This window comes from Scyliorhinus canicula, chromosome 8 (genome assembly GCF_902713615.1).
Source record: "Scyliorhinus canicula chromosome 8, sScyCan1.1, whole genome shotgun sequence".
In the NCBI taxonomy this organism is placed as follows: Eukaryota; Metazoa; Chordata; class Chondrichthyes; order Carcharhiniformes; family Scyliorhinidae; genus Scyliorhinus; species Scyliorhinus canicula.
In genome coordinates this window covers 190,023,686-190,039,776 of record NC_052153.1, presented here as the reverse complement: position 1 = coordinate 190,039,776, position 16,091 = coordinate 190,023,686, and the positions used below count along the sequence as shown (strand labels likewise).

Sequence of the window (16,091 nt, the reverse complement as noted above, 5' to 3'; positions counted from 1 at the left end):
AGGAAACCCGCGCTGATATGGGGGAGAATGTTCAATATTTCCTTATTTCAGGAAAGATATTCTTTCATTAGAGGAAGTTCATAGGTTCCCAAGGATGATCCCTGGCATGGATGCATTTTCTTATGAGCAAGGAAGGGCAGCACGGTAGCACAGTGGGTAGCTCTGTTGCTTCACAGCTCCAGGGTCCCAGGTTTGATTTTGTGTCAGTCTGTGTGGAGTCTGCATGTTCTCCCCGTGGGTTTCCTCTGGGTGCTCTGGTTTCCTCCCACAAGTCCTGAAAGACGTGCGGATGGTAATTTGGACATTCGCCCTCTTCTGTACTCCGCTGGAGTGTGGTGACTAGGGGCTTTTCACAGTAACTTCATTGCAGTGTTAATGCAAACCCACTTGTGACAATAAAGGTTAGTATTATTATTAAACAGGTTGGAAATCTACTCATTGGAATTTAGAAGAATGAGAGGTGATCTCATTGAAACATAGAGGATGTTTCCCCCCATGGGAGAGTCTAGGACCAAAGGGCACAGTCTCAGAATAAAAGGGTGCTAATTTAAGACCGATGAAAAGGAATTTCTTCTCCTAGAGGGTTGAGAATCTTTGGAACTTTTTGACACGGGGCGTTGTGGAGCCAGAGTCCTTGTGTATAGTTAAGGCTGAGATAGACAGATTCTTGATCAGTAATGGAATAGAGTATTACGAGAAAAGGGCAAGAAAGTGAACGTGAGGAATGTTGGATCAACCATTATCCTATTGAATGGCAGCGCAGGTTCGAGGGGCCGAATGGCCTACTCTGTTCCCATTTCTTATGGCCTTAAAGCATCTGTTCACCACATACTCAGGGTTAGTTCGATCAAGAGTGGCAAGCTCGGTGCCAATTTTAAATGGACTTTGCGTAGTTATAGGTTATAACCATTGGGCACCAGATCTGAATTAATTAAACAAACAATGGGTTCAGAGTGGCTAGCACAGCCTACTCAAATCCAATTTTCACTCTGTTACTTCTTTAGCTTGGGAGGCATGGTGACAGTGGTTAGCACTGCTGCCTCTCAGCGCCAAGTTAGATTCTGGCCTTGGGTGACTGTGTGTGGAGTTTGCACAGTCTCCCAGTGTATGCTTGGGTTTCCTCCGGCTGCTCCAGTTTCCTCCCACAGTTCAAAGGTGTGCAGGATACATGGATTGGCCTTTATCCATGCGCTGGGGATAGGGCAGGGACCTAGGTAGAGTGCTCTTTCGGAGGGTCAGTGCAGACCCGATGGGCCGAATGGCCTTCTTCTGCACATTCTATAATCTAGTTTCGGGAACAAAATAAATTGTACAGGATTTGTCCACTCTGTACAGTACATCAAAGGATAGACTGAATTTACAAAACCTTCACTCATGACAAGAAAGCAGTATTCTCATCTCAGATGAAGGAAAACATCAGGTGCGAGAAAGTCTTTTTGTAGATATAGTTAATATGGAATCAATTCTAAGCAACCATACTGGCCAGTGCCACAGAGCAACTCAGCATCTCAACAGCAGTATTTAAATAAATGAGGAAACATTTCCCCCCCTCTTCCCTCAGGCTGCCTCCCATTAGGGAACAGGTACAGGTCAACCCCATTTGCTCACTTCCACCAGCAGGTAACACTGCTAATTTCAGCGTCATTGTCAAAAGGATTGCCCTTTGACACTGCTCAGCATAAAAGGCAAACAAGGACAGAGCAACAACAACATTGTATCAGACAAATTATGCAACTCACTATTATATTAACACTTTATCTGGTGGAAAAAGTAATAAAAAGGAACCCAAGTTTTGATTAAAGACTTGGACTTGTATTCTTCTAACAGCAGCAAGGATACATGGAGTGAGCGAACTCATCCATACCGAAGATGTTTCCAGTAGCAGCTAATGAAGATTAGAACACAAGCGCACAGTTCACTTTACTCACAGCTGCAGGTACCTTTTCCTCAAATGTCATTACCTTGGAGTATATGTGCTGGAAAGACTACAGGTCGTGACCGAAACACTTTCACAGTCACTGCTGGATATGGAGCTGATAGGAGAATCTTGGATAGGATCTTGAGAACTGGAACCACATTAATGAAAACATAAGGAAAGTAAACTTAGAAAGCACCATTGTACAACTAAAGCAAGACCCTAACCAAAAAAAAACACATGCACTGTGCGAAGAACACAAATGAAACAAAAATCTTGGTGAAGAAATAAACCCAACTTCACATTGCAAGGTGAACAGTACGAGCCCGCAAAGAGGGGACAGTTTTATTTGTCTGCTGCAGTGGGAGGAAAGCGTATAGAAATCTCTCTTCCAGATTGAAAGAAATCTATTGACTAGAGTGAGTGACTGGGCCCGAAATGAGAAGCCGCAAACAGAACACAAGGTTCTCAAATTGCTGCAGTTCCTGCCTCCTTCCTACGGGCGGCACACTGGCACAGTGGTTAGCACTGCTGTCTCACGGCACCAAGGACCCGGGTTCGATTCTGGCCCTGGGTCACTGTCTGTGTGGAGTTTGCACATTCTCCCCGTGTCTGCGTGGGTCTCACCCCCGCAACCCAAAGATGTGCAGGGTAGGTGGATCAGCCACGCTAAATTGCCCCCGAATTGGAAGTAAGAATTGGGCACTCTAAATTTATAAAAATACACAGAATGGCAGGTTATTTCAACAGTCTACTTCAGCTGCCTGCAGAAACCCTCAGTCAGTTGCACTTGCGTGTGAAACCTACTGAAGAAATGTTTGGCTGAAAATAGTGACCGTCAGCAATTCACATATTTGAGCTGATAAATACAGAATGTTAAAGTCAAATATACACAAGTAATGAGGCAGTGGCGGTTCCAGAGCTTCATGATTAGGCCTCTGCCTTCGCCCAACCCCACGCCTTAGTGAACATTCTATTTCCCAGGAGAGGCAAAAAGCCGAAGCTGTTTAGCACAGGACTAAATCGCTGGCTTTGAAAGCAGACCAAGGCAGGCCAGCAGCACGGTTCAATTCCCGCAACAGCCTCCCCAAACAGGCGCCGGAATGTGGTGACTAGGGGCTTTTCACAGTAACTTCATTTGAAGCCTACTTATGACAATAAACTATTGTCATTTCATTTCATTCACATTTCATTTCATTAGCTGGAAACTACTCCAGGATCAATAATAGAAAAGCACAAGAAAGTTCTTCACTGACCCCTTAGATGATCAAGATTTACCTTCTATATGGTAAAACTGTTATATTTTAAGTGCATGCAAACCAATATACTTAATCATACCTCACCAATTCACCTCAGTTCCCCTCTAATGCCAGAGTGACCACTTAAGAGCTGTACCAGCCTCCCCGAACAGGCGCCGGAATGTGGCGACTAGGGGCTTTTCACAGTAACTTAATTGAAGCCTACTCGGCATCACTTCAGCCTGCACTATTTTCCAGCGCACAATGGAAAATTTCCTCCAGGGAATTCCCATGGTGATGGTTTACCTTGATGATGTCTTAGTCACTGCCACTACAACAGAAGAACACATGACCAGCCTAGAGGAAGCATTAAAGAGATTTTGTGATGCAGCCGGCCGACTAAAACACACAAATAATGTACTTCCATGTCTCAGAAGTGACATACCTAAGATTTCATGTTAATGCGACAGGGCTGCACCCACTGGAAGAAAAAGTTACGGTCATATGAGACGTGCCTGCAGCCAAATACATCAGTGAGTTTAAATCATTCCTTGGTATGATGAATTACTGTGGAAGGTTTATTTTGAATCGAGCCACTACATTGACACCATTATGCCAGCAATTAATCAAGAATCAGCGGTGACAATGGAGGAAGTCTTCAGAGGTGTGAAGCATTATGGTTGTCAAACCTCTTGGTGCATTTGATCCGGGGAAGCTAATCGTGCTGACATGTGATGCATCCCCTTATGGCACATGGTCTGTTTATCCCACAAAACGGCAGATAGTTCAGAACGCCTTATCAGCTTTGCCTGGAGTACCCTTTCTGAAGCAGGACGAAATAATAATAATAATACATGCCCGGATTGAGAAGGAGGGCTGAGTGGTTATATTTGTATAAAGGAATTCCACCAGTGTGTGCGCAGTCGATGGTTTTGCATAGTGACCGACTATAAATGATCAATGAGCCCTGTTAAGGGAAGATGAGCCCTTCCGGCCATAGCATTGTGAAGGTGTTGTGTTGGGTCTTGCTGCTGGCCGCTAACAACAATGCTTTTCGACACCAGCTTGGGACCAAAATTGCCAATGCAGATGCATTAAGTGGCCTGCCCCTATCGAAGAGCATTCCGCAACCACTGATACCCCAGGAGATAATTTTAGTCCTAAACTTCCTGCCAGTGTCCACAGGGCACATCTGTAGCTAGATCCAAAGAGACCCTATTCTTTCATAGAACATAGTGCAGAAGGAGGCCATTCGGCCCATCAAGTCTGCGCGACCCACCCAAGCCCCCCTTCCACCCTATCTCCGTAACACAATAACCCTTCCTAACCTTTTTGGTGACTAAGGGCAATTCATCATGGCCAATCCACCTAACCTGCATGTCTTTGGACTGTGGGAGGAAACCGGAGCACCCGGAGGAAACCCACGCAGACACAGCAAGAACATGCAGATTCTACACAGTGACCCAGCGGGGAATCGAACCTGGGACCCTGGAGCTGTGAAGCCACAGTGCTATCCACTTGTGCTACCATGCTGCTTTCAAAAGACAAACAACTGGTACAGTCTGGTTGGTGTTACGAGAAGCCTGAACAGCGGAGGCCCTACTTCACTCGTCAAGACGAGTTGACATGTGAATACGGCATTCTCTTGTGGGAGAATCTAGAACTCGGGGGCCACTGTTTGAAAATATATCTAGGAGAGATATAGAGAATTACTTTCTTTTAAGGGCTCTGAGTCGTTTGAACCCTCTTCCTCAAAAGGTGGCGGAAACAGAGTCTGTGGCTATCTTTAAGACAAGAGGCGGATGGATTCTTGATAAGCAAGGGGGTGAAAGATTATTGGTGGGGGGGGGGGGAAGAAAAGAGTAGGTAGGGATGTGCAGGTGAAGTCACAAACTGATCAATCAAGATCTAATTGAATGGGCGAGCACACAATTGGCCAACTGGCCTACCCCTAACTTGTACGTTCATTTGACTGGTTGCAGACAGGGGGCAGGCTTTGGGGAGCGAACCACACCGCAGAATTCCCAGTCTCTGACCTGCTATTGTAGCCACAATATTTGGCTTCTGCAAAGTAGAGGTCGGTTTACCAGACAACAGCACCATTCTTCTCAGCCGATTCGATGACAATGGACCAAAGATAACCAAGTGCAGTGAGTTTAGAGGGAGCTAGTGTGTTTGAGGGGAGCACAGACATTGAGACAGCCAATGTCACACACAAACCAGCAGTTCTCAAAGAAGAGATAGAGTAGAAAAGAAGACAGAGGACAAGGTCCAGCTGGAGGGAGAATACAGTAAATGGAGAAAAGTGGGCTTATTAGTTGAATTGAATTATTTTTCTTAACCATGAATCCCCATTATCCTGTTTTGTGAAGATCCCTGCCAACATTTTAACTGTGTATTGACTTTGACTTTAATTGGGCACATTCTACAATCATGCAATGTTTCAATTGATTTTTCACAAGGTAAGCATTTACTTTTCCAGGCTATATAATCTACAATAAAGGTTTAACAGCTTTTTTGAAGCACAGGACTGGTTACCCTCAGGCTGGGATTTCTTTTGTGTCATTCCAGTTATAAATCACCCACATCAGTAGCTACTTTCCAGGGTTATCTTGTCAAATGGGGAAGGAATGGAATTAGGTTAATTGGCCCCACGTGGTTTGATTGTTAGACAAGTTATTTGCAACGATCATGCAATGTTTCTTTCTGCTAGATCACAAACTTACTAAATGAGTAGCATCGGTTGTCGATTTACTTCGAACAGCTACCAAATCTCAAGTTGCAGCCACCATCTAATTCACCATCATATAAATGAATTAAAACAAATTCAGTACTTGTGACAGCAATTCTGGACTGGAGAGGAGAGGTTGGCATTTTAGAGACCAAGGATAGCCGAGAAATCCTGAAGGACAATTTAACATTAACAGGCAACCTCGAACGTACAGATACGTTTTCTCGAAAGTCTGATAGTGACACTAACCACAAGAGAGAGTGAAGCCTGAGGAAATGCAAGGGATGAAATAAAGTGTTAAATATTCACAAGTATGTCAAAGGACCAAAAAGATACCATTTAAAATGCCGTTCAATTTTCCATTATTTTTCTTAGCTCTTAAGATCATGGCCGAGTGGGAAGACTCTCCAGTTTTAAATTGATCATGACTCAAAAGGTGACATTCCTCCTCGTCTCAGAAAGGAAAACATTTCAACCTACCAAGAGATGGTTGAAATAGAGATCAGTGGAAGGTGGTGACCACTCTGTTTTCTACCATTCTACTATGCCATCTGACTATACTGCCCAGAGTTTCTTCAGTTTTTGCACATTTGACACAATATCACCAAATTGTTTCTGGTACCTGCGATCCGGTTAAAGGTTCAAAACCGCTTCCGTCATTATCTGACTGCGACAAATGGAGGGTTTTAGGATTATAAATTGGGCAAATTAAGGGTGAAAATCCTGGGGTTCGTGTGTTTGACTGCAGCGGTCACGCTTTATAAAAATGATTAGGTTTTGCAGGGGAAGGCAGAAGGTGAAATTGACCAGAGGAATGTGCTTTTCAGTCTGGGTTAATGCACTGTGGTGTGACTGGTGAAGTCCAGCAGATTTAGGCTGTTTCTCAGCTTGAGGAGATGATGCCAGTGCTTGGTGGAGCTAAGAGATCGAGGCACATTTTGAGAAAGCTTTGGAAAAGAGTTGAAAAAGAGTTGAAGTCAGATCTGGCAATCCTTGTTTTGGCCACAAGTGAAGGCAGTTTTCTCTCCCAGTAGGATAGGTTAAAAAAAAAGAGTAATAATAGTTAAAGCAGAGCAGTCTTGTCCGAAGCTAAGGAAGAGGCTGAAACAACCCAGTTGAAACAACTATTTGAAGACATGCAGCCAGAGTCTGAAGGGGTTCTAACAAGAGCCAAAATTTGTTCTGTGAAGCAAGTATTACTCTCTGCCACGCTGATTTTAAGCTGGAATAAGAGTTGTATTGTTTTTCTTGTCAGTTAATGTGGAATAGAGTAGGATTGTTTAAAGGGTCATTCTAAGCTATTCTTTTTGAGTGTAGAAGTTAAAGATTGTATTAATAATAAAGTTTTGTTTTAAAAATATCAAATCCCTATTTCTTCATGCAATCATTCCTGGAGCAAATAATTCATTCTGCACAGTCTTACAAAATAAACTAAAATATTGGTGATTTGGCCCTGTATTCTAGCCACTGTTGGGGTCTGGTCTGGCATCGTAATACTAACGGCCATTCCCTTCGCAAAGAATTTAAATGGGGATTTCCAAACCGCTCCAAGATAGTTATGTCTGGAACCAATCAATCCTTAATGAGTCAGCACAGTATTGGGTCAGGCATTGCCTCACTATTTCAGGCACGGTTATCGTTAATCAGCCAACTTGACATTTTAATGGGACCTGGAAGTACTCAGACTATAAACATAGTAACTATGCAAGCCACAACTCCAAAACATTAGGGTGGGTATTCCTTGCATGACGAGCACTAATATGCAACTGTGTGGTAGGTGGTGCCATTTCTCAGTGTGGACGTCTGTCAGCTTTGGCTGTAGTTGGCCTGTATCTACATTCTGGTGTTTAGATAAGTGGAGCACGTCGTTCCTCGGAGGAAATTAAGACTTCGTTTTCAGCAGGAAAAAAATGCTGATATATTTCTTATTAGGAATTTAGAGACATTTAAGCACAGTGATTGATTGGAGAGCCAGACACAACTGGCACTGAAAAAAATGGTGCAGTTAAATCTAAATCTTGCTCTTATCCATCTCCTACTTGTCACCAACTGCAGAAGACAATGACAATATTAAATTCCAGCTGAACTTCAACTCTGCTTAGAATGTTCTGTACCTCAGTGCAAGCATCTCGTGAACCTCACATTGGGTCCTTAAAGCTAGGACCGTTGCCATTACGCAAGAGAGCAGCCTAACTGATTGTTTATAGTGGGCATACTTCCAGATCCCATTAAAATGTCAATTGATTGCAAGTTCTGAATTTACAATCCTAATGTATACAGATGGGTACATAGTACCTTAACAATATCAGGAAATTTAGGTGTCAACCGCTGCTCAGTTGATAGCACCCTCATCGATGAATAGAAGGCTGCCAGTTCAAGTCCCATTGAGCACATAACCTAGACTAAACTCCAGTGCTGAGTTAGTGTTGCACAGTCAGATGAGACAGATTAAACTGAGACTCGCTCCATCTGCTTTTGGTGAAGACAGTCCCATGGCACTTCTCAAAGTAGGGGAATTCTCCCCAGTATCTTGTCCACTGTTTACCCTTCAACTAATATCACAAAAAGCAAATGACCTAGTCATTATCACTTTGCTGTTGCTGGGACCTGGCTGTGCTCAAATTAGCTGTTGTCTTTCATAGTGATTAAACCTGACTGGATGTGAAGCTGTTTGGGTCATCCTCAGGTTGTGAAAGGAACTACACAGATGAAAATCTATTTCTTTATTATTAATTGCAAATAGAGTTGAAGGAATTTAATTTCATTTTTTGTGAGTGATTTGGCAAAGACCATGTACCATGGCTGGTCTATTAGAGCGCCGGAGTCAGATTGCCACCAGACAGCCCAAAAGCACACCTGCTCAGGAATTAAATACCACCTCAGGAAATTTTTAAAAAATTCTTGTGGCCGATGTAAAATGTGCTCTATTCACATATTGCCACATCACCCGATATGCGATGTGGGGGGTGGGAATTATTCCCGTGCGCCTACAGGCGTGGCATGTCAGAACAGTTGAAGGCCGTTGTAATAAACTGTTGAAGTTCCCACCTGTGTAATTATTCATGCACAACTGCACAATATAATAGACACATGAGGCTGCACATTTAAAAAAAAAAATTTAATACCCAATTTTTTTTCCCCAATTAAGGGGCAACTCAGCGTGGGCAATCCACCTAACCTGCACATCTTTGGGTTGTGGGGGTGAAACCCACGCAGACACAGGGAGAATGTGAAAACTCCACACGGACAGTGAGCCAGGGCTGGGATTGAACCTGGGTCCTCAGCACCGTGAGGTAGCAGTGCTAACCACTGTGCCACCCAAGGCTCCACATTTTAAAGTGCTTTGTGATTTGTTTAATTTACAAGCTGAGTGGTCACTTTAGGAAGTTTTAAGAATTAAATATAATGGACCACAGATGTGCAGGCCCGAATAGGCTGAAATGTCAGGCTGATTACTCTGAAGGGAAACAGTCAATGAGTTGAGTTTAGGGCAATCTGGCAACCCTCCACATAACCAGATTTTGTCGTCCAGAAACTACTGCACCAGCACAATAATCAGTGAGAAGGCGGCCACTTGAAGAATGCTCACTGGAGTTATTAGCAGCAGAGATGCCAGAACTATCTGATTGCAACCATCTAATTAGAACTGTTATTGATAAGTGCTCTCTGTAGACGATTCATTAGCTAATTTATAACCTCTTTAGTGATCCGAGAACATCATTTTAGTAGTAAGTCCTTTCACAAGGGATTTTGTGTTCCAAAAGTCAAAAATATATCAAAGCATAGAACCGCTCAACAATTTGGTTCCTTTAATAGGAACTACAATAAATGTGTTAATGCACAACCTCCCTTTCATCAACCATTCGATTAATTGCCTTTCCCCTCTTATGACATGCCTGAATAGCTCCCTTAGACAATATATTCCAGCGATAGATTGTGAACTTTGATAAGTATAAAAGAACTATTTGATGAAAGGTCAAATATATATTCATAATTTTATCTACAGTTGTGCTTGGCTCAGTGTCAACATAGATTGCAGTCCGAGCTCTGAGCTGTGATGTTCAGATAGCACTGAAAGCAAAACCGGAAAGCAGGAAAGCACATAACAGCCACTCATGCCCAAAGTAGGTGCGGCAGCTTCGAGCAGAATAAAAATAACATTTTGTATTTTTTTTTTAAAACATCGAAGGATGCAAGCTCAGGTACAATTTGGACATGACTTGGATTAATCCATTACAAGTTAGTTTTACCAATTTATTTTGTAACCAATTCCTTCGATGCTCTACACCTGTTGGTTTTAAATGAGAGAAATTACTCCCTTGTAAATATGGACAAACCAGGAACGGAATGTAATTAGCGATGATGCACCAACATGCAGCACACACCAAAATGCTTCAGCCTGCTCTTTTCTAATGTGAAATGAGAGGGGAGAAACTTCCCAATCTCCAGAAGGAAATTCTTTTGTTGGGGCCACTAATTATGTAGTTGGCATTTAAAAACAAAATTTAGAGTATCCAATCCCCCCCCACCCCCCCCCCCCCCCCCACCCCCCCCACCCCCCACCCCCCCCCCGCAATTAACGGGCAATTTAGCATGGCCAATCCACCTACCCTGCACATCTTTGGGTTGTAGGGGTGAAACCCACACAGACACGGTGAGAATGTGCAAACTCCACACAGACATCGACCCGGGGCAGGTATTGACCCCGGGGTCCTCGGCGCTGTGAGGCAGCAGTGCTAACCACTGCGCCACCCGTGCCACCCCATGTAGTTGGCATCTTAACTACAGACCACACAGGAATTTTTCACCAAAGAAAGAATTGAAGGAAAAATATGAAAGGGAAGAAAAAACTGCACTAATATCGTGCCTTATTTCATTTCAAACATTTGCAGACAACACAGCAGCACATTTACTTTGGTATGCGAATTAACAGCGCACTCCAGATCATTGGAACTCTCCATGTAAAAGATGTAATTTTTCCCCCTTTCTTTTGTCCATCACCTCATCTTAAATGCGTTCTCTGGCTAATCAGCTCGCTAATCAATGGAGATGCTTTTTTTTCCTGATTTATTCTGGCTAAATATTTTGTGCACAGTGAGATGAATCTGTTTTTTGCAGAAAGGATGCTGGTTAGGACACTGGCTCACATGCTTCACTGAGAAAATGAAGCAACAAGACCTCTCTCTCTTTTTAAAAAAAGTAGTTTTGATGCTATAATCAAGGTTCAAGAGTGTAGTTGCATTTAATAAAATTCAAAGCTCGTGTAATTCCTCTGCTCCCTTCCAAAAACAATAACACTTTCGACAACGAGTGAGGGCTTCATGGCACCCCATTAAACAAAATACAGTAATACCGATTTGTGGCTGAAAGCGACTGAACTCCACCAATTCCCAGCACACCCTATTTCAACTTCATCAAAAAGCCCCACAACAATTGCAGTTGGGAGTTCCAAGACATGTGGCAAATTCTGCAAGAACAAAACTGACTGTTGGGCATATATTCTTTTCTGTAACAGTCTTGGGAAATATTGTACTACCATTTTGCTGCCCACATGATAACTTGGGGTCCAGAGCTAGAGGAAAACTATTTTTAAAAAACAGATCCAACTTTCTGGCTACATCTATTTTAGTCAGCTTCTCGAGAACACTGTCGTAGCAGTCTGCAGTAGCACCAATGTGTTGTGCCATAGATTAGTGGTGATCAGTGTCTTCCTCTTGCAATTGATTCAGATTCTCATATCAGCTGTAAAATGGCAAACCCCAAATGACAGATCAGCTCACTTTTGGATTGCATGGAGGGGGGAGGGGGGGGGGGGGGAATTAAAAAATAGAATACGGCCGAGTTATTTTAGAGCATTTCATTGTCCTGGGATAGAATGCAGCACTGATGAAATTTGGTGGATAAACAAAGGGTGAATGCTTCACACAAAGAGAGACCTAAAGATGGAAAACATACTTTACATAAAATTACTGCGTTTGCGTCAAATTGTTTCATTGTTTCTTTCTCCATTGATGCTGCCGGACATGGAGCTTTTCAATATTTTCTGCTTTTATTTAAATTGATACGCGTTAAGCTGATCAGAATTTCAATCACTATTAATTACTTAAGCATCACTCAGTTTATGGAGATTAGTAACATTTAAATGATGCTTTATTCTCGATAAATTAGTCAAATAACAGGGCTCTAACTAGCTCATCAAAGTGATCTTCACAATGAACCAATTTCTTTGATTTTTGCTAATGCAAATACATTTTATCTATTTTTCCTCCCTTAATGAAATCACTTCAGTCACATAGCTCCCAAAACTGAAAATCAGAAGGGAGCTCAAAAGGTGAATAGTATTTGAGAGTGTTTACTTCTGCAGCCAAGATGCTCCAAGCAGATAGCTTACGGCAAACCCTGCTTATTTTCTCTTTTTCTTTCCTTCCTTACGCTCATCTCTTGCAGGCTGGTTTCAGGGTAGCACATGTTATGCATCTCACACCAATGCTGCATTGCAGCTCAGTCTTGAAGCTGCATAGCATTAAGAGTAAGAAAGAGGAGATGATGACCATCAGGCCCGTTGAGTCTGCTCCACATTTCAATATGATCGTGGCTAATGGTGGGCTTCAAACACTCCCTATATTTCTAAATTCCTTGTGAGATCAAAACTCTCAGATATAAATGTATTCAATGATGGGATATCCACAACCCGCTGGGGTAAAGAACTCAGTTTCACTACGTTTGAGCAGAGAAATTTCTCCTCATCTCAGTCATAAACGATCAGCCCGTTATCCTGAGAATGTGCCGTATTCTAAATTCCAGTCAGGAGAAACAATTCGGTAGCCACCCTTCATAATCTAACATTTCAATGACATCTCATTGACTTTCCTATTCTTGTATTCATATCCCTTGCAATAAAGGCCAACATGCAATGTTGTAAGTGCATGGGAGTTCCTTGTACAAGTATACCTGTTATGGGCCAGGGTTTAGAGAACCCCAAAGTGTATCATGGAGTTCACCTGACCCGCAACTTTTAATAGATTGTGGTTATGGGGAGCACACGGCCCCACTTTACAGGTGTGGTGCAACAGAGAGTTAAAGTACTTTTAAATTAAAACAATGTTTATTTATGAAACCAGTTAACACTTTATAAATCCACAGTAAACATCTTAACAACTATCATACCAATCATCCCCACAGATGCAATATTCTATAAGTAACCCTTAATCTTTCCTTGCAACATCCATAAGACAAAAGACCCTTTTTAACACAGAGATCAGGTTTAAATTCTCTACTGAGAGTAGTTATCACTTTGAAATGACCCAAATGATCCTTACACAGCTGCTTGCTTTTCCTGTAGCTAACTAGCTCTCAAAATGAAACGAAAACCCAGAGATACACACCAGCTTTTGTTCAAAACAAAAGTGAAAGACAGCCAGCCCAGCTCAACCCACACTGACAATACTGCAACTATTCGATAAATATACATTTCTTAAAGATACATCCACTACAGCAATTTAATAAACACTTATTTCTTAAAGGTACTCTCACATGACATACCAAAGTCTCTTAACATCAACATTTACAAGTTGCGTGCCTTTTAAAAAAACACTTTCTATTCTTATAACCAAAATAAATAATTTCACATTTCCCAACATAATACTCCATCTCCCATCTTTTTGTCCTGTCATTTAACCTGTCCATATCCCTTTGCAGTCTCTGGATTCGTCAGTTTGAATTCCCAACTAGCTTTGTAACAACAGCAAACTTAGATACTCTCTGCCTCTTTGTCCAAGTCATTAATATAGACTGCAAATAGCTAAGGCCTCAGCACTGATCCTGCAGCACTCCACTAATTGTAGCCTACCAAGTTGAAAGAGCGCCCCATTTATACCTATCTCTGCTTTCTGTCCATGCTAATATATTATCCCCAACTCCAGGAGCCCTCATCTTGTGCATTAACTTTTTGTGTGGCACCTTGCCAAATAATTTTTTGGGAAATCCAGGCGTCTACACTTACTAGTTACTATAAAATGTAGGAGCAGATGTAGGCCTTTCGGCCCATTGAAACTGCTCCACCATTGAATAAGATCATGACTTATCTGATTCTCAACTCCACTTTCCCGCCTTACCCCCATAACCCTTCCTGATTTAAAAATCCTCCTCATCTATTGTACTAGTTCCATCCTAAAAAATATAATACATCTGTCAAGCAGGGTTTCTCTTTTGTGGGTGATGTCTTCTACCAGTGGCAAATCCAGATTTCTCTGCACTCTTTCTACCAATCACGCTGTGCTAACTACATGACGGATTAGTGGTGACGTAATGTTGCATAGCACAGGTAGCCAATTTGTGTTTGTTGATCAGATTGCTCCCGAGATGTTCCTCATGGTCTCATTCAGCAGGACACTCGCCAGTTAACTGTGCACAGAGCTCTTCCAGACTGAAGCACAGTACTCAGCTGCAGAGTAGCAGAGGGCCAAAGAAGAGGTTAGGTTTTTGGGGTTGGCTCCCGCTAATTTGCTGACGAGACTGCCTCTGAGGGACCGATATTTACTTTAGCTACTCTTCCTTCATATATACTTAAAAAAAATAATAGTATACTTGCAGAAGCACACAAATATGAGTATACTTGTAAAGGCACTATTAACCCGTTTTTATGTTCTTGCATACAAATCTAAAAATTAGGAGGAATAGGCCACTCGGCCCCTTGAATCTGCTCTGCCATTCTAGAAGGCCATAGCTCTGCCTCAAAAATATTCCAAGACTCTGCTTCCACTGCCTTTTGGAGGAAGAGAGTTCCAAAGACTCTCAACCCACAGAGAGAAAGAGAGTTTCCCCTCATCTGTCTTAAATGCTTATTTTAAACAGTGACCCCCCCTAGTTCTAGATTATCCCACAAGAGGAAATATCCTTTCCACATCCACCCTGTCAAGACCCCTCAGGATCTTGTATGTTTCAATAAAGTTGCCTTTTACTCTTCTAAACTCCAACAGATACAAGCCTGTCCAACCTTTCCTCATGAGACGACCTGCCCATTCCATGTATTAGTCTCATAACCCTTCTTTGAACTGCTTCCAACACATTTACATCCTTTGTTAAATAAGATCAATACTGTACACAGCACTCTGGATGTGGTCTTACTCGTGTGTACCAAAGCATAATCTCCCTACTTCTGTATTCAATTCCACTCATAATAAACAATAACATTCCACGCGTTTTCCTAATTACTTCTTGTTCCTGCATACTAATCTTTTGCAATTTAGGCATGAGGGCACCCAGATCCCTCTACACCTCTCTCCCACCGTTGTAGATTACAATTTTCCTTTTTATTTTTACTGCCAAATTTGACAATTCAACATTTTCCCCACATATTCCATTTGCCAGATCTTTGCCCACTCAAACTTCTCTATATCCTTTTGTAGTTGACCCCTACAGTGCAGAAGGTGGCCATTTGGCCCATTGAGTCTGCACCGATCCTGGGAAAGAGCACCTTGGCCCACTCCTCCACCCTATCCCTGTAACCCCCGCCTAACCTTTGGACATTTCGGGACAATATAACATGGCTAATCCACTTAATATGCACATCTTTGGATCGCGGGAGGAAACCGGAGCACCTGGAGGAAACCCACAGACAGGGGGAGAACGTGAAAACTCTACACAGTCATCCAAGGTCAGAATTGAACCCGGGTCCTTGCGCTGCGAGGCAGTAATGATAACCACTGTGCCGCCTACATCTTTCTTTCTTGCCGATCTTTTGTGTCAGCAGCAACACGCAACGATATCTTCAGTCCCTTCATCCAAGTCACGTATATAAATAAAGTGTAGAAAGTTTGAGACCCCCAGCATTAATTCCTGAGGCACACCACTCATTACATCTTGTCAACCAGAAAATAGCCCAGTTGTGCAAAATCTGTTTCCTGTTTGCTAGCCAAACTTCTATCCTGGTCAACATGTTACCCCTACACCATGAGCTTTTATTTTCCACAATAGCCTTGTGGCACCTTATCAAATGTGGCACTTTGTCAAATGTCTTCTGAAAATCGAAGTACAGTCCTTCCACCAGTTACTCTTTACCACAGCACATGTTTCTTCTTCTGAAGGCGCCACCTTCTCAACCGTGCACCTCGCCGGAAGTGTGGTGATCCTCAGGTTAAATCATCACCAGTCAGCTCCCCCCCCCCACCCCTCTCAAACGGGAAAGCAGCCTATGGTCACCTGGGTC

General features: G+C 42.6%; 1 protein-coding gene across 5 annotated transcripts in view; it reads right to left on the bottom strand.

The window, feature by feature from the left end:
- The window catches only part of zfyve28 (zinc finger, FYVE domain containing 28), a 214,885-nt gene that overhangs the window by 47,333 nt on the left and 151,461 nt on the right, over window positions 1–16,091 (bottom strand). For 3 of the 5 annotated variants that reach the window (XR_005461669.1, XM_038805888.1, XM_038805889.1), the window contains one exon: window positions 1,962–2,066. The exons of the other annotated variants lie outside the window; for them this stretch is intronic. Coding sequence is in view for 2 of the 3 variants with exons in the window: in XM_038805888.1 (XP_038661816.1) it covers window positions 1,962–2,066 (105 nt within the window). In the remaining variant the exon portion in view is untranslated. The remainder of the gene's footprint in view (window positions 1–1,961; window positions 2,067–16,091) is intronic. 5 annotated transcript variants of the gene reach the window in all.